At 39.0% G+C, this 18,318-nt stretch overlaps 1 protein-coding gene across 2 annotated transcripts; it reads left to right on the top strand.

The window, feature by feature from the left end:
- The first annotated feature begins 4,847 nt into the window (after window positions 1–4,847).
- On the top strand, window positions 4,848–18,108 carry LOC124156151. 2 transcript variants are annotated; one of them, XM_046530506.1, is made up of 10 exons: window positions 4,848–4,903; window positions 5,101–5,295; window positions 5,427–5,563; window positions 5,720–5,946; window positions 7,172–7,389; window positions 9,187–9,316; window positions 9,981–10,854; window positions 12,115–12,290; window positions 12,541–12,682; window positions 16,885–18,108. In XM_046530506.1, the coding sequence occupies exons 2-10, from the start codon at window positions 5,247–5,249 to the stop codon at window positions 17,281–17,283; spliced, it is 2,352 nt and encodes a 783-aa protein (XP_046386462.1). In that variant the 5' UTR covers window positions 4,848–4,903; window positions 5,101–5,246; the 3' UTR covers window positions 17,284–18,108. The 2 variants fall into 2 exon arrangements, with proteins under 2 accessions (XP_046386462.1, XP_046386463.1); XM_046530507.1 differs by lacking the exon at window positions 4,848–4,903 and adding an exon at window positions 4,935–5,004.
- The last annotated feature ends 210 nt before the right edge of the window (window positions 18,109–18,318 follow it).

The raw sequence follows: 18,318 nt of genomic DNA, 5'->3' as shown, positions 1-18,318 counted from the left end.
CCATACCCCCACACACCCAGGTATTAGTTGCACCTAAACCCCCCCAGCTTTTATTCCTGGCTGCACCCCTGAGTTGTCCTAGTATTCTTGTCCCTCCGATTAGGGACCCAACTCAACAAGATGCCTGGCCAACACCCCAGCCACTGGACCTAACCATTCAACCCTATCTTAGCACGAGTTCACGGTCGACTTCTTGCATTACCAGTGTTTATTTAAACCAAAAATTGCATTTTTTTCGATAATTTACTTCTCTTCAAGAATTACTAACATTTTTAAGCATTGTGGAATTTCGAAAAGATTTCTAGCACTGACGAACAAATTTCTAGCATTGACAGCAATAAAGTTAGTGAACACATGGTAAAGACTATAAGTTCAGAAGTATGTTATTTGTAACGCTAACGTTTCGTTAAAAAACTGATTACATTCAGATCAAAATGAAGGATTCAATTCAAAGTATAAAAAATTGGAGCAGACAAAAAATTGTTTCTTTGCAGTTTTACTATTTGTTTCTTTGCTATTTTACAATGGATTCTTGCAGTGAGGAGGATCATAATTGAGTGAGAGGGTCAGGCTTAATTGCCGAGGAGTGGCCCTAAGGCCTAGCTAAGCTGGCTCTCAGGCAGGGTCTGAATGCCTTCGACTATTGCTACCTTAGTGGTCACTGTCCTCCCCACCATACCAGCTACAACCGACATCCAGTCGTTAGAATTGAAAAATCCACACCAGCAACACCCGACGTCAGGCCTTCTTCATATGTAAATGATCACCTGACTTTCGGAGCAAAAGGGTTAGCAACCCCTCCACGCTCATCGTCAATACTCACTCCATCCAAACCCTCTGTCAGTACTTCTCTGAACCAGACTGTTACCCAATATTTTCCTTATACTCTTACATTGCCATATTCTCATCAGTCATTTCCTATGCATGAGGGGCTCCTTTGCTAATAAAATTCTCTAACGGATGTATTTACTGCTATGTCTGTTTTACTCTAATGTGAAACCCTCATTGTTCCCTACAAATTGCTCCTTTTGCTGAAGTTTGTAACCATCTATGCTTTCATCTTACAGCTCACATTCTTAGCTCATGATGCTTTACTAAACCACCAACCATTGTTCTTCTTGTGATTTTGTAGTCTTCAAAGCCATGAACACCTGGTATTCTACAACATATAGAAGTTAAAGCCGAATCAATTGAATTCACAGATAGATGTTTATGTTACACACCTAGGTTTCTAGAGTATAAAACCCTAAAAATACTGGAATAATGGATATTCCCCGCCCTTGCTCATTCTTTATCTTCTGATTTTATATTCTACATATACAATAAATATTTTTGTACCTATTTACTCTTGGCAAATAAATTCTGACACCAAGGCTCCATGGGTAAACCAGTCACAGGAATTTCAGGAAAACTACAACCTTCTCTTTTGTCCCATTGACCTCAGACCTGCTCTGAGCTCCCCATCCTCAGGTAAGGTGGCCGAGAGTGACAATGAAAATACAAGAAGTCTTTGATATATCTCTCCATGGATCTCCCAATCATACCACCCACCTTACTACCAAACCTTGGCTTCAGAGTTGAAAGTTGGAAGCACTTCAGACTCTCTGATGTCACAGTGGAGCAGTGATATCACATCCGACTCTTCATCAGTGAGTGTGAGGAAGATATATTCATGCTGACATACATTCATGCTCCACCAAGGGAGAATAGCACCTTCTGTGACTAGGAATATGCAGAGAGACTGGTTTCTGTGGAAGTCCTCAAAAAGGGCTATGCTGACCGTTCAGATGCTTTCCTGAGGAATTCTCTGCCAAGCTCCTAGATTCTGGGATCAGCTCATTGAGGACACCATAGAAATCACCCACAGCCAGCGAGAATCGATAGTGATCCTGGTTTTCAACCCAGCAATATCTAAAGGCTGATTGTATGGAGGATTTAAGAACTGACAGGGAGCCAGACAAGCAACCGATTATGAGGTATCTAACCTCCCACACTGTATCACACCAATGGTATATTCATGATGAGCATACGTGGAAAATGCTCAATATCACCAGCTGAAACATTGGCAATCATGGAGCCTGTAATCCAGATTGAATCCTGAGAAGCCTTTCTGCAGGGGTTATTTTGATTTGATGGACAGATTGGGAAAAAGTAGTTATACCACTCACAGCAGCTAGAAGTGGACAAAGTCAATACCAACATATGTGCCTATCCTATAAAAAAATGTCACCAGGGAAGGGGATAAAGGGACTATATGGAGTAAAGCAAACCTTAAATCATCTGAACACAATTTTAATTCAAAGGTAACAATTAAAGACACTAAAATTGGTGTCATTAAATATTATATTTTTGGAATCTCACAAAATTCTGGCAATAAAGGTCTATGCACCTTTAATTTTGGGTGATGAAGGAGAAACAAGCTGAGATGTAACTACTTGCAGTAGACTTTCACTTAGCCCCAAAACAAATACTTTTCTAAGAGTCCGGAGAGAGAACATTAATTGTTGGCCCACAACAGATACAGACATGCCAACAATAAGCGGGAGGTGATATGCAGTACTTTGCTGAAGAGACTAGCAAGAGAGCTCTCAGAGGCGCGCCTTCTTCCCTTGGGTTAAGCATGCGTCTTAAACATCTCATTCTTTTCTCGCCAATATTGGTATGGACACTATAAATAATGAAGCCAATGAGACAGCACTTAGCGACCATCACCATTATCTAGGACGATAGATGTAGCTAGGATGTCGCTATACTATGCTCGAAGAGCCTAAGACTGGAGGCCAGAAAACATTTGTGTGGGCAGTGGCACTAAATGGTTCAGAAGCTTGGACCAGCCCCAGGACTCAGGCAGGGCTAGGGCACGTGTTCTGGGCGGCAGATTTAAGAGGGTCGCAAAATTTGTAAAATTTATTTGAATGCATATTTATTTGATTTTTCAAATAAAATTGTTCAAAAATAATTATAAAATAATAAAATTTCTTAACACGTGTAATTTCAACTAATGCATCTCAAAACAATTGCTTATGGAGGTATAACATTTATTGGTGGGGAGGGAGTGGGAGGGAGGGAGGATCAGATAGAGGGGTGGCAAACTGATCTTTGCCCACTGACAGAACTCCTTGGTACGGTCCTGGCTCAGGCCATCAGTATAAGGCCTCGGGTACGATACGAGCGGCGGGCGGCGAGTGGCAACCTGAGCGGCAGCGGTGGCTACAATACGAGCGGCACCGCTCAGGTTTCTCATCTTTTCAACTTCAGTCTTCCTTTGTTTGGCCGTATTCTCACTACTTTGATGTTTCCCTGCTTACATTTTCAACTACACTGAAGGATGAATCTACTGAGCGGCGAGCGGCAGAGGAAAAGAAATCTGTCTGGACTTGGAACCATGAGCGGCACTGAGCAGCGCCGCTCACTGTCGCTCGCCGCTCAAACATATCGTACCCACCCTCAGTAGATTTACACGCAACTGAATGAGGCCCGATTTCAGAGCGGCGCCGCTCACCGCTCACCGCCCGTATCGTAACCGGGGCCTAAGAGATCAGAAAAGAATAGAAGCAATCAAGACCGCTGGTGCTGGAGGAGGAAGCTAAAGATTAAATGGACAATTAAGCAGTGATGATGTCATGGCAAAATTAGCAGTGCCGGAATGCACTTTCATTAACTTTTTTTAAAAGTGAAATATTACTCTGAATGTTTTTTATTACAAGTTATTATTTACACTTTATTTTTTAATTTGTTTTGGTTACGAATGTGTATATTAGAAATTTTGAGGCACCAAAATTGATAGAAATGCTATTTGACTATTATGTTTTTTGTTAGCCAGTGATGGAACGGCGTTCCAGCCCCATGATACCACTGCAGATAGGGTAAGAAATGAGAAGGTTATAGAAGAATAGGAGAAGATAGAACACTGCTATGCATGGATTGCTGTACACCGAAGATGAAATGAAACAAAGCAGTTATGTGGGAAACATAATGGAAAGAAAAATTGACCTTAAAGTCCTACAATGAAGATCAATTAGGGACTATTACCTGGGACAGATCAAGCAGAATACAGGGAAGAAGAACCTCGGGGGGGGGGGGGGAAAGAACTAAAGGTACCTTGGGATAGGGATCCCTATCCCAAGGTACCTAAGAAATAGACTGCTGTAAGCTTACATTATGATTGCAATACAAGAATTTTGAATAAATTTCGGAGTATGTTAAATAAATCTGCAGAAACCAGTACATCCCAGTTTTATATTCAACCAATTAAACAATTTTATGTTGATTCCACAAATAGAAATTCTCCTTACAAAAACAGAATATTTTAAATGAATTATGATCTCGTAAGTAAACGTAGGTAAACACATGAATTTCATTCATTGATGGTACTCAGGAAGGCAAGGGACTGCACCACTTTTAATAATCATTCCATGTATTTTGGCATGCCCTGAGTCCACTTACCTACTATGGGTGCTCAAACATTCCTCGAGTGCTACACGCTTCGCCTAGAGACTCGTAAGTAACAGTCATCTGTAATAAATCGATGGAAATACTCTATTAAAGTGGATAAAACTGATCGCGTTCATACAATTTAAAATAAGCAAATGCTGCGTATTTAAAAAATTAGAAATTGCCAGGCGCATTATTCCAAGATTCAAAATGGAATAATTTTCACCGGTAGGGAAACATAATCCAATTTGGTAATCCTCTTTCAAAATTAAGCATTACTGTAACGTTTAATGCCAAAGATTAAATCTTGACCATTTATATTTCGAAACTTTTCCCTGAATGATGAGGTCGGTGCGGTTTGAGTAGGCGCTGGAATGTGCGCTAATCATTAGTCATTTTGTTTTAGTAGTCATCAAGGCCAGTAGGGTTTTGTGTAGGTGGTCAGACAGCTGTTGGGGGTAAAGGAATGGTATTTATCTAATTTATTTCCTCAAATAGAATTATTATGAAGGAGCAGTTCGTATTTTTCTTGTGAATTTACTCTCCTGAGATATGCCACTGCTTGTGAAAGTAATTTCTTCCCTATCGGCTGTTAAATTTACGTTAAGTGGCTGCTTTCATTCCATTGAGTCATTTATTACAGTTTTTTATGGTCTTCATTCACAGACGCTTCAAAGAACATGTCAAACATGTTTCTAGGTAGCCGTAATATGGATCATTGTAAATCATGTTTTATAAATTAAGTACGATTGAAATAGCTACGTTCAAATGGACTCTAAACAACCAGATGCGGTCACAACGTAGCCCAGAAAATGGAGACAGCTCAGAATTCTCAGGATAACACTAATGTGCCACGAGAAGGTAAAATAAATATATGATCTAACCCTATGTCTGATATGAAATTAATTTCCTTCACAATCATGCCTATATGTTGATCAGGATCATTTTCTTAAGTGAGAAATTGTCTCTTTAATTCTCTTTTCCATCCTTAGGGGAAACTTCAAGAAGTCCCAGAACTGTAGAACGCAGAGGTCCTCCACACAACAGTATAATATTCAGAGAAATCCATAAAAATGCATGGCTGAAGAGGTTACCCCCCACGGACAGAAAACCTAGTGTTGGCGTGAAAGTAAGTTGTAAACACCTTCCACTGTGCAGCATAGTGACTCAGTTTTCCTTAAATTCCTCAAGTAAATATCGATATTAATTTCCCTGCATCCACTTTGAACGAATTGTGTGAGAAATGTGGAAGAAATACGAAGCATATATTTTGCCTCTATTTCAGAAGGGAGAGCGCATCTGGGTCGTCTTTTGCGTCCACGATGATGCAGAGGCATTTTTGGAAATGTATCCGGACCAGCGTGTGGCAGCTACCCACAGACCGGAGAAAAGCTACTCACTTGGAGGGTGCCGTCATGTATCTCCCACCATATGTGCTCAAGGAGACGAAGGGGAGTTTGAATTTGTCGTCACTCTCACAGATGATCATGTTCGCCTAATTGCCCCTACTTGGTAAGTTTGGATGACAATTTCAGAGTTAATGTTTTTGTTTGTCACTTTTTCCTGCATCCAATATTTTTACCTCGCTTATTTGTGCTTTAGTCATAATTTTGAATGGTGCCTCCTTTTTGGCAGATTTTTGTTCTTGTCATCTCTCTCGATCTTTCAAAATTACTAACATGAAAATGTGTTTTACCTCCCTGAAAACAGAATTCACATGCTCTTTCTAATTTGTTTATCTTCAGCAGCTTGCTCTTTCTTCAGAATGTATCTGATGATTTTCTTTTCTTATTTCATCAGTAAACATTTCCCTTCACATTTCTGTGGTTTCATTTGGTTTTGTGAGGAACAGCAACCTCTGGGTTAGAAGCGTTCAGCTTATCACTATTGTACATGCAGCATGGTTACATCAGAAAACAGCTGTAAAAGCTCCCTGTTTTCTAATACCTTTCTTTGACTAAAAAGTGCTCCTTTGGGGAATTTCTGCCAGTGCTCATCAAATCACCCTTTTCCCTCTCATCTGTATGAATCTTCATCGTTCCCTCTCATAACTTGATCATCATATTATAAGCGATGCTAGGGGCCTTTGTAAATCCCTTAGTTAATCTGATTCCTCTTATATCTTATTTCATTTCATGGTAATGAGTGTTCATGGTAAATGGGTACATGGTGTGGTTTGAAATCGTTCTAATGGAGAGGGGATGCCAAAAACCATGTTAGGGGGAAATATATTAGGTTAGTGGAGAAGGAGCAGGAATAGGACCTAGCTCATTAACACGTTGCGTACCGGGGTAAGCTAATGTTTAGAATATGACTTTACCCAATCAAACGTTATGATGCATCAATTCATTATGAATAACGAACAACAACTGAATACTTACTAACGAATACGTATTGTACGCTCTAAAATTGTTTATGTTGACGCGCCTAAATGACGAGAATCTTTGTCATCCGTCCGGAACGTTCGGGGAAAAAATGACGAGAATTCTTGCCATTCGTACGCAACGTGTAAATAGAATGGAGAATAATAGGTCTAAGGTCTAATTCCCCTCCACTTATGGGAGCTGATACAATTTTATACATTTGATTTTTGGGATAATGAGTATTACTTCCTCTTTTTCAAGGACTGTTCTACAATCTCTCTGTCTCAGTAAAAACCTTTGGGTATTATAAATATGTAAGGTCCTCTGCTGAAATTCCAATGTAGCTCTAATAAATGTTTTTATGGCACTTAAAGGGATGTGATGATGGAATGGGTGGATACCTTGCAATCCAAACTGCGGGAAATGAAGATCCTCTCTCCTAAGGAGAACTTGTACACAAGGATGCCTGAGTGTCGGAGTCCTGCTGGTCCGCTGGCTCCCACACGAGACCCCAACTCACCCCTCCCTCCTCGACCCAATGGACCTAGATCTATCGCTGCTGGCCTTGAATCTCAACCACTCATCATAACAAGTGAGTCAGTCGGTGATGTTCTTTTATTATTTTTTCCTTTCGTTTAGATTTTGACATTTAAAGATTTTGGAACATTCCTGCTGTGTGAGCAGAGGTAAAATTTATATTACTTACTATGGCAAAAATCCCAGTACTGGGTAATTTTTTTCCATGGCGATTAATGTGAATTTCACTGATGTTCACTTGGTAGGACTGAAATATTCTATGAATACCACCAAGTGCCACTTCAGAGTTGGAATGAGGTGCTCCACTAGTATTAACTTCTATGGAGCCCATATTTCTCATCCATTGCCATCATTAATGGACTTAAAAGGCCACCAGCTAGAGTTAAAAAGTCAGGGTATATCTATGATAGATAATGCAGGGAATTGCATGTGACAATCACGTGTCCTCATCTAGAATTTTTATTATTCTCTGTCGACTCTCCACTTTCCCTCTAATAATGTCGAATGCTACTTGATTAGAGGCATTTATTGCATTTGGTTACCAATAGATGCAATTTCTAGGTGGATAACGTTTTAAGTTCATGCAGCGTAATGTTTTTTTTTCGTGTATTCAATGTTACCTTGCTTTGCAATCTCTCACAGATCCTATTTTTACTCATATGCCATGACTTAAGTTTAAGCCTCATACAGTATCATTATGCAACCATAGCCCCCAACTTATGTGTTTCTTGTGACAAAGAGTGAATGAATGCCCGAGAACTCACTGTTTGCTCTAGAAGCTTAAGGAGGATTAATTTGGGTGACATTGTAGGTCACTTTCTTCCCTCTGATAGGCTGTTTAGCTTGTGTTGGCACACATTGGCATGTATGATAATGAAGTTATAGGTTACAATTAAGTAAAATCTGACCGTAATGTGGAATTGGATGCAAAATTGCATACAAATGCATAGTAATCAATGAACGAAATGGGCCAGTTCCTTTCCCTGTGCTGCCTAGCACTTTGAAGTTTTTTATGTAGAGCTGTTTGAAGTCTTCACATGGGATTTGAACCAAGGACCCTTAGATCAGTGGCTTAATTAATCCATAGAGCTACTCCCCTCTACATTAATTGAAAATTTATGGAATAAAATACCTAATAAAAATTCATATTACGGAACTACTTACAATAAAGTGAAGTCTGTGATTAATGATATCATTGATGTTCGGCCAACCATCATGGGTGGGGTGTTTTTCATCAAAATGTGAATAAGTTGTTGGGCAAAAGCAAATTTTTAATTCTTCACTTCCTTTTAATTTCATCCAATGATTAATGGAGTTTTGTTTTGGGAAGAGAAAAATGTATATAATGGCCACTGTGGATGGAACAATTTACCTTCGCCTTGTGGATGGACTTAAACCAGCTGGCTTCGGTGGCGGCAGGGTAAAGTCATCACCTGCAAAACAAAAGGTTGTGGGTTCGAGTCTCGCCTGGATAGGTTGCCCCATGCAGGGAATGGTTACTCGTGTACGTGCAATTGTTAAATTTGTTTAATAGCCCGATATAAAATGGCCAGTATGAGCTGTATTCAGTGGTTTAGGAATAAAAAAAAAAAGAACAAACTTTTCAGTCTCTTTGGGTATTGCAACGGAGGAACACCTCCTTCATGTGCTTGCAAGATTTGTCCATATCACTGAAATGGGTCATTGTGTTGTTGTTTCTGCTAGGCCTTCACAAATATGGATGTTCAGACCAATTTGCATAAGCATGCTTGTTTCTCTGTATCTATCAGATGGATGGTGAAATCTAGGACTACAGGATGTCAACCGTCATCTTCATTTTGCATCCATTTAATGTGAGCTATTATTTTTATAGGTACTTCAGTACCCCAAACCATCACTGAAGAGGAGAATTATTTCTTTCCTCCAGAAACTTCTAGGGTTCAAGTTAACTCAGCCACCACATCTTTGTATATAACTCAATCTGAACCTCCAGGTTATAACAGGTATGAATTATAGTATTTGTTACAAGTTTTCAAAAGCTGAAATAAAGTTCTGTCTATTTGTGTAAGCATTACTTCCTCTGCATTTAAACTGCATGGTAATCATAATGCAAGATTAGCTGCTCTCTGGTCCTACAAGTCGAAAAACTCTCCTTGCACTTAAGCACCAGGTCAGGTCCTTCATGGCAGCCAAAAATGTTCATGCCTGAGTCATGCATTGTCCTCTGAGCTGGTCCGTAACGTGATACAAATGTTAAGTAAATAATAATTGGCCTCTTTTTAGGACCTATTGGGGTGGAAATCCCAATAAGGCTATGTCTAGTTGTGTGCATTCTGTTTTTCCGGCAGCACTGTCAGTTGTCTTTTCACTGTGTGAAATATTTGTGTTTGAACTGTATGCATTTTTTTGCATTGCATTTTTGAAAAACATGAGACACTGCGATGTTTCTTGTGAATGCCTATGTGAATTTTTATTTAGTAGAATTTTAATTGGAAATTACAAGTTCATTTCTAAATTTATGGAATGTGAATGATTTCCCATACTTACATATTTTATTGGCTGCCATACTCTTCTGAGTGTGTTATCTAAAATCCAGATAGGAAATGACTACGTGTCAAACATTTTAGGTTAATGTGTATGACTCTAAATTATTATTGATTTTTTCAGACCCCTGCGGCCTGTGTCCCGTACTTCCTCCACAAGTACACCCACTCTGGAACATAATGAAGGCCACTCATCTGCAGAGACCCCTAACATCACCATCATTGAAGTCAGTGCTTCAAACCAGGAGAACGGACAAGTTAATGCACTAGCCTTCCCCACAATAACCAGTTCTGGTACAAGGACAGTCTTCAACTTTGGCCAGGTCGAAAGAGCCGTGGCGAACGTTGAGAGTGAATCTCAAGGGTCACCCACGTCACAGTCATGGGACCACCCCGCCCAACCGCTTAATGGGGACAGCCCCGAAATCAATGAAAATCCAAGCCCTTCCATCAATCCCAGAGAGATCCCGGTTTATGCCCAACCAATTCGCCGGCAACAGCATCAACGTGTCGAGAATATTGCCCCACCGACCTCAACCCCCAGGCCCAATCTCCCCAACTCTCAGTTCTACGACATTCCCGAGGGGAGGGATCGAAATTCCATCGATTCTCCTCTCGTCTTGTCCAACTCGCAGTTTTATGTTCGTGAAGAGGGTAGGAATGCAGGGGGACCAGAGGGGTCTCCTGCTGTAAATACAGAAGGGCATGAAGAAAGTGTGGAAGGAAGTTTGTATGAGAGAGTGTTTGTCCCTGTGTCCATTCCACACCATCATCCTCAGGAGAGAGGGAACGCAAGCCAAAGCAGGAGGAGAAGTACGAGTGAACCTCCAGCGACACAAGAGGTACCAAGCAGGAGCACTTCCAACGTGGAAAGTACTGCTCCATCTACAGGGGGAAGTAATCGTGCCAACCCAGTGTCTGTTACTACTAATGTGGTAACAACAACAGTCAGAAGGCCTTTGCTCCCTCCACCTCAGCCCTACAGGCAGCCTGGACAGGTAATACTTAATACAGAAAAACCTCTTTACATCGTAATGGAGGGGACCAAAATTTTGGCAATTTGATGTATGGAGGTTCACTATAGAGAGGTTTTAGTGATAGGCACCATTTTTTCATATCCTTCGGAAATGAAAGGTACTACTGTCTTTTAAATCATTATATTTATGTGTTCTAACAAACGCATGCATTAGTGAACATATATTTATTATTTATTAATAACAGAAAGCGAGCGCTATCGCATGATTTTTACCACGATTCAAGAGGAACCAATGTAATCTCTCTCAATTCAACAGTCACTTAAATTGATTAGGATAGTTGGATACACTTTTTCTTATTTACTGTTAGGTATGCTCTCATATGGAGCAAAATAGCCGTAACTAATGATTAACATGAAAATGACAGCATATTAAAGGTGTATAAGAAAAAAATAAGTGTGAAGCATTTATTGCTGATAGTTTCATTCTGTGTACGTATTTGCGGCTGCATTAATGGTCTCTAGTTGTCTCGGTACGATTTGCAGAGGTGGTTCGGCCATCTCGGGGGTATCTCCTTGGTATGGTAAGTGGAGGTTTTACGAGATAAAGAGGTTCACTATATAGAGGTTTGCCTATAAATTTACATGTCAATCTGACGGGACCAAAGGGGTGGTATGATGTATGGAGGTTTACAATGTAAAGAGGTTTGCTACATAGAGGTTTTACTGTATCAAGGTTATTTACAACGTATTTATATTGAGTTAAAGTAAAATTGTATAAAAAGCACTTCTCATGTCCCTTCTCATGATAAATGACCCCACTTTGTTGAAAAGTTGAGATGTCATCCATCAAAAGAACATGCCTTCAATTCAAGGTAACTCTCATGAGTGTAGGGTAGCAATAAATAGAAAATTTTTGAATGTCTCGATATAATTCTTAGCACATTTTGGTATAACTAAATAATATCTTTAATTTTTTAATATGTGGCTTTCATCTATTTTTCAGTAATATTAAGTATCATTGCACTCATTTTTCAGTTTGTGATAACTGCTTTGCTTCATAGAAAGAATTCCATAGTTTCCTAATGTTACATGCTGTTAGTTTTTAAGTGACCTCTGCACCCTAAATAAAATGTCACTCAAAAATTGGTTTGTACTGAATCCTTATTGATATCTGTTCAGTTTTTCACAAGTTAGTCCATTGAGGCTTATATGTAGTAATCTAAACCTCAAACAAGTTGATTAATATTATAATAGCAATGCAATTTGAATCCTTTTCCTTCAGAGCATAGCTGAGGCCAGTTCTGTGACAGGGGCTAGTGGTCATCGACTAACTTTAAGGGAACAGCAAGTTTTGCAGCTTCGTAAAGAGATGTCCCATCCTGGAGGTGTTCGCCTGCAGCTTCGAAGGAAGGATTGTGTTGGATCCATAGCATTAGTAGATGCTCTTGGCAGTGTATGGTATGTATGTAATTTCTCTACTAGGTATTTTTAATGTGAAATATGTAGTATGTAATTATATCTTTCATCTAATTTCACCCTTTTTAGTATGATTTATAAGGTGAAAGCATTATCCATTCTGGATACCATAAAAGCTGTCTCAAATTCTATTATCTCTCTGAAAACCCATCACGATGCGATCATTGCCTTTGTGTGCAAATTTTTTATACATGTATGTACATATGTGTTGTTGGCTTTCTAATCTGTACAGGGTAGCTGGGTGGAAACAGAAGGAGCGACCTCTTTTGTATAATGTCCTTCATTTTGGTGATCAACTGCTCAGTGTTTGTGGAGTTCGAGTCCTTAATGCTGTCGATGCCCAACGTCTGATTAGAGGATCTACGGGGCTTTATGTAAGTCTCCCTTGACTTATCTGTTAATAGGAGTTGAGGAAATAAAATCTTGGATTTTTCCATATGGTAATTTATTGTGGTCGACCATGGTTTCATACAGCGTAACATTATCAAGGTTAATCAAGGCCACCTTGATAATATTATGCTGTAATGAAACCATGGTCAGTCACAATAAATAACCATGTGGAAGAAAGCCAAGTTTTTATTTCTTCAACTCCTATGATGAAGAATTTCCTCCAAGTTATTCCCACTACCATTAATTGTATATGTTGATACATATCAGTGTGCTAAGTACATTTATGCATGAATGTTAAGTTAGTAATAGATATGGAAAGGATAGGTCAGTTCCGCATTTTGCTCGTTGGGATTCAGTTTGTGACCTTTGGTCTCAGTCCTGGCTCTTGTTTCTGGCTCTTAATCAGGTGTTACCTTAAAATTGCTTAATTTTTAAGATCCATCTATGATTTTTTTTGTTATCTTAAAAGGCACATAACTATACTCGTCAAGTTATCTTAAAAATGATTGGAATCATAACGTCACCCTATTCAAAATAAATGATGTCAAGTATGCTTAAGAAAAGAATTAAAATTGGGTTTTGCACAAATTATTTCATTGCCGGTTCTTTCTAGCTTCGGCTGCATGTCCAGTTCTAAGTTCAAGACTGGTGGAACTGAGAACCAAAAAAGTGAATTGATCCATCCCTAATAAATAGTTATTATCAGGGACGGATCCAGGATTTTTTTCTGGAGGTCTGATAGGTCTTCTCATATTTCAAATTAAAAAAAAATACAACTATTACTGAATAAAATATTCTCTTTATTTTGATATGAAAGTTATTAATATTGAATTAAATGATTGAGGCTCCGTAATGCACAAAATTAAACAAACATAATGATAACTATATTAAAAATATTGTCTATATTTTAAGCGTCTGGAGGGGGCACATGCCCCCGTGCCTCCCCCTAAATCTGCCTATGGTTATTATGTAAATTCATGTTTAGGCTACGACAGTGGCACAGCGAAGGGGGGGTTTTGGGGGATAAAACCTCCCCCCCCCCAGAACTCAGAGAAATTTTTAAGTTTAATCCATTTTACTTAATTGGGTTAATATTACTTATAGAATAATGTAAAAAATTAATAAAATATCCCTCCGAAAGCCGTAAAACTCACCATTTTGAACCATTTATCTTTAAAAAAATTCTGGGGGAGGGCCCCTGCCCCTCCCGCTTCCCCTGGTGGGTATTCCATACCCCCAAACTCCCAGTATTAGTTGCGCCTTCAACCCCCCCCCCCCCCCAGACTTAATTCCTAGCTGCGCCCCTGGGCTATGATATATACATATAACCTTGGGGTTGATTTTCCATCTGATTTCTGTCTTTCTTATGCCAATTTTGTTTTACCTTCTTTCCCATATCCTCATTGACTTACTCTGTGTAAGTATGTACTTGCCTGTTGGTCTTCTGCAGGGAACTTATCCTTTCAATATTATCCTATTTATCTCGCCCACAAAAATGATTCCTGTGATGCATGATATGGTTAACCCATTAAACTCATCTTTGACCTATGGTGATTCACACAGCCTTTCTTTCTCCTTTCCCTCTGTATTATGTACTTTCCATTTCTCTCTTTATCCATCCCCTTGACCTTCAGCTTCCACATTCAGCACCAGGTCTCATAGGCTTCTTTTATGGTCATTTTTTCTAGTGGTCCATGATTTTAATCCATAGGTGCCTCTTTCTACTCAAGTGCTTTCACATTCAGTTTTCTTGTCTCCAGTACAAACATAACATGCGTTAACCATAAATATTTCTACCGTGAAATGCAGTGAAAAGGAAATTCTTAATTTTGCCCTGTATAGTTGTCCTTTCTTTGGTAAAAACGAATGCCTTTCAATACCCCTCATTTTTAAATTTCTTATTAACAGTTAAATTTTTGGAGAAGCACGTGTCTCTTGTGTTGTGAAACAGGTATCCACTCAGTAGTTCAAAAATTCAAGATTGTCATTGCAGGAAAATTAATGCTTATATTCATATGAGAATCACTTAATTTTACTACAAATCCTACTTTGAATTTTCTGAACAACTCCCACATAAAACTGAAAAAAATCTAAAATATCATTCGGTGAGGCGGCTCAGTTGGCAAAGTGTAGAGGTATACTCTCGCTATTGCAAACAACGTTATTACAAAGTTCTTGTTTTTATGAAGCAAATTATTCATCCCGACGTAAGGGCTAATCCAATCGAAATGTTCGTTATTACGAAATTGCCATCCTTCCTTCCGTTTGTTTACCCAACATTCTACCCTCTAATACTGTTTTCAACATACCATCCCCGCTAAGCACTCACTTCATCCATACCTTCTGTCTCCTCTGTATCTCATCTAAAAGCTGCCTCTCCTCACTCACCACGTCCAGTACTTTGTCATTCCTCCTCCTCCCTGTCCATTTCACCTTCTCCTTTCTTCGCCGGACCCTTCTGGGAGCCTCCCCTTCCATCAGGCACTTCACTCTTCTATTCACAATAAGTCCTACTCTCTTTCATTCTATCTAAAAAAAATCTATGCTTTTCCTTCCTATCCCTCTTTTACCTAAAATTCTACCCTCTAAAGGCCTGGTTACATGATACTTTAACACGTACGGGTTAATGTCTAAATGTATGAATGCGTGAATGAAGACGAAAATGTACCGTGTAACCACCCAACTTGTGCGACTGCGTGAACGGAAATTAGAACCTGTTCTAATTTGGTTCATGCATTCGTACATGTTCCGGTCCACCAAAATCATTCACGCAAATGTACATTAACTTGTACATGTTAATGTACCATGTAAGCAGGCCTTAACACTTTGCGTGCCATGGACGTAATATTACGTCCTGTTTATCTTTCTGAAGATTGTCATGGACGTAATATTACGTCTTTCTATTTAATTGGCTTTGTACGCGTGAAGCCGTAATATTTCCCTCATGGTACTTTTCCACAATACTGCTTAGTGGTTCTGTTATTTCAAAAATCAAATCCTCGATGGAAAAAGGGTTCTTTTAATGTCTTGAGGACGAAAAGTCCTCTGCAGCTACCGGCATCCTTATCTTAGGCCACTTGGTGTGAAAAGTCTTTTGCGGAAAGAACCATTCGTTGAGGGTGCAGTGACCCTTTTGGTCATCCAGGATTTATAATGCTTTGCTTGGAACAATGCTTTTTTATGATTTCCATGCTTTAAATGGTTCAAATTGAGTGTAATAAAAAATTGTTATGCATGTTATGGCGGTACATCATGTGTTGCAACTTTTTTATTTCTCAAAAACAGTAGGTTTTCATTGTTAAATTATATATTTAAAAATTAGCAATAAATGTTATTCAACTCATTTGTAAAGAAGAGAAAAGTCTCATTTTTACTGAAATATACTTCGATATAAATATATTTTTGATGCTTATGTTTTAAAAAATGTACAAATTTAGTCAAAATGGCTGGATTTTTCAGTAGGGCTTTAAAATTAGTGGCCGGCACTCAAAGTGTTAACACTGTTTTTAACATGCCCTACCCACTAAGTACTCGCTCCATCCATACCTTCTGTCCCCTCCATATCTCATCTAGAAGCTGTCCCTCCCCACCCACCATGTACAGCACTTCGTCATTTGTCCTCCTATTCATCCTCTTCACCTTCTAAGATTTATATAAATTAATGGAAATTTGTAAGATTCAGATAAGAGATATGGAGAAAAGTAGAGGAACTTGAAAATGGGAAGTTGATATGATCCCTGAAAATTTGCAGGGATGGAGAAAAAGGGACTCTCAATGAGTCAACTAGAATGTTGTGAGAATTATCTCACGAAATCAGTTTCCCTTAGACCGCGATTGTGATTGCTTTGTGAATCTGCTTTCTGTGTTGCCAAGCCAAAGGATCGTTCCCAGAGAACCTCTATGGTTCTACCTACCAATAATCGAGATCTTCTACAAACTTTGCACATACGGATTTGGTGAAAAGAAACTACTCTCACGAAAAAATTAGGACTACAGAAATTTCCGGTACTTGGAATGTTTGAAATTAATTGTACTGTTTTAAAATATTCCTTATTTTGATTAGAGTGACATTTCCTTTCCCAATGGGCATGTGTTATCACTGAAAAGAAAAAGATTTTACACTCAGTATCACCAAGTCTTCCCCTGGATTCTTCATCATCGGCTCATTTTCTGCTTCACTTCCAAGGTGGAGTTATTAATTCGTCGCATCCCCTTTGGGCGAGTTTACGCCATCCGACGAGATGCTCCATTGGAATCTGGGTCAGGGAATCATGCAGAAGGTTTAGGACTTGTACTAGAGGGGGGTACGGCTGAGATCAAGACTGTGGAACCCAGTGGACCAGCTGCTCGTGCGGGTCTTCCTGCGAAGGCTCCCACGGCTGACGGCCTCTCTCTCTGCCCATGGGTGTTGACGGAAGTGAACTCTAGACCACTAAATCCATTTTTCCGTGATGGAGAGCCTGCTATGCGCCTCGGTGCTGTAGGAGGAGAAGTGTCCGTATTGGTGCAGCCGTCTGATCTTGCTCGGCGAATCAGAAAACAGCTCAAGTCAATGCGTAGCTATAAAGATTTTATTGTTCAGTGAAGTCTGATGTTCAAGAAAGAGGCTAATATTCTGATGGCATTTGTGCTCCTGTCGTATAACTTATGGAAAACGATTTTTTGTTTTCTCGTGACAAGTTAACCCATTATTTTAGGAAACTTAGGCAACTGTTAAACTTAATGTTGTTTCATTTTCTCACGAGTACTTGATTATATTTTTGAAACCATTATACACTGTTTGATCAAAGTATTTTGTATCTCAGAGCTTTAGATGCTATTCAAAATGGGTGCACCAGCTGTTGTGCTACATGGGACCAAGTACATGTGTACAAAAGTCAGTATGTATATATATTTTTCGTGATGCTGGCTGTTTGTGGATGAAATTCAATAGGGTCTTCCTGAAAAGTATTTATCTCTGGTGAATTTAGCTTTCTTTGCTTTTTATGCAAAGGAAATAAATATTTTGCTTGAATTAGCTTGCAGCTTTCAGTAAACATTTACGCCAGCTAATATATTCTGCTCAGATGACATCGAAGTTTTCATCATTCTGTTGAATCCAAATGTTTTGCATTTATGTTGCTGTGCTGTTGTTATGTTTCTTCATCTTTGTAATTTTTATACAAGAAGCTCTTCAATGCCGAGTGTTTTATTCAGTTTCTTCGATGAGTGTTTTTTTTTTATTTAACTGTGATGGCTTTATTATTGTTGCAATTAACAAACAGGAGCCTTTTTATTCTGTGATAATGCAGGAGTGCTGTAATGAAATGCAAATTACTTATTGTGTAACAAAGTGTGATCTATATACAGTCATTAATGTTCGTAACATTTTTTCCTGTAAAACTAGGAATAAATTCATGCTAAAATGTCACTAATTTAATTTGCTATTGTTTGCCTTCCTAATTGCCTAATATTCAATCTGTTTTTAGCCAGCTCAATGTCTCTTTTTTATATAAATGGTGACACTCGGTATTTTGTGCATTGTGCAAAGTTAGAAATTGATAGGAAAATGATAAGTGTCAATTCAGGTTTGTAAGTTAATGAATGTTGCATCTGCCTCAGACTACACAAAATGTTTATG

This window comes from Ischnura elegans, chromosome 3, assembly GCF_921293095.1.
Source record: "Ischnura elegans chromosome 3, ioIscEleg1.1, whole genome shotgun sequence".
In the NCBI taxonomy this organism is placed as follows: Eukaryota; Metazoa; Arthropoda; class Insecta; order Odonata; family Coenagrionidae; genus Ischnura; species Ischnura elegans.
This window is presented reverse-complemented; position numbering and strand designations above follow the sequence as displayed.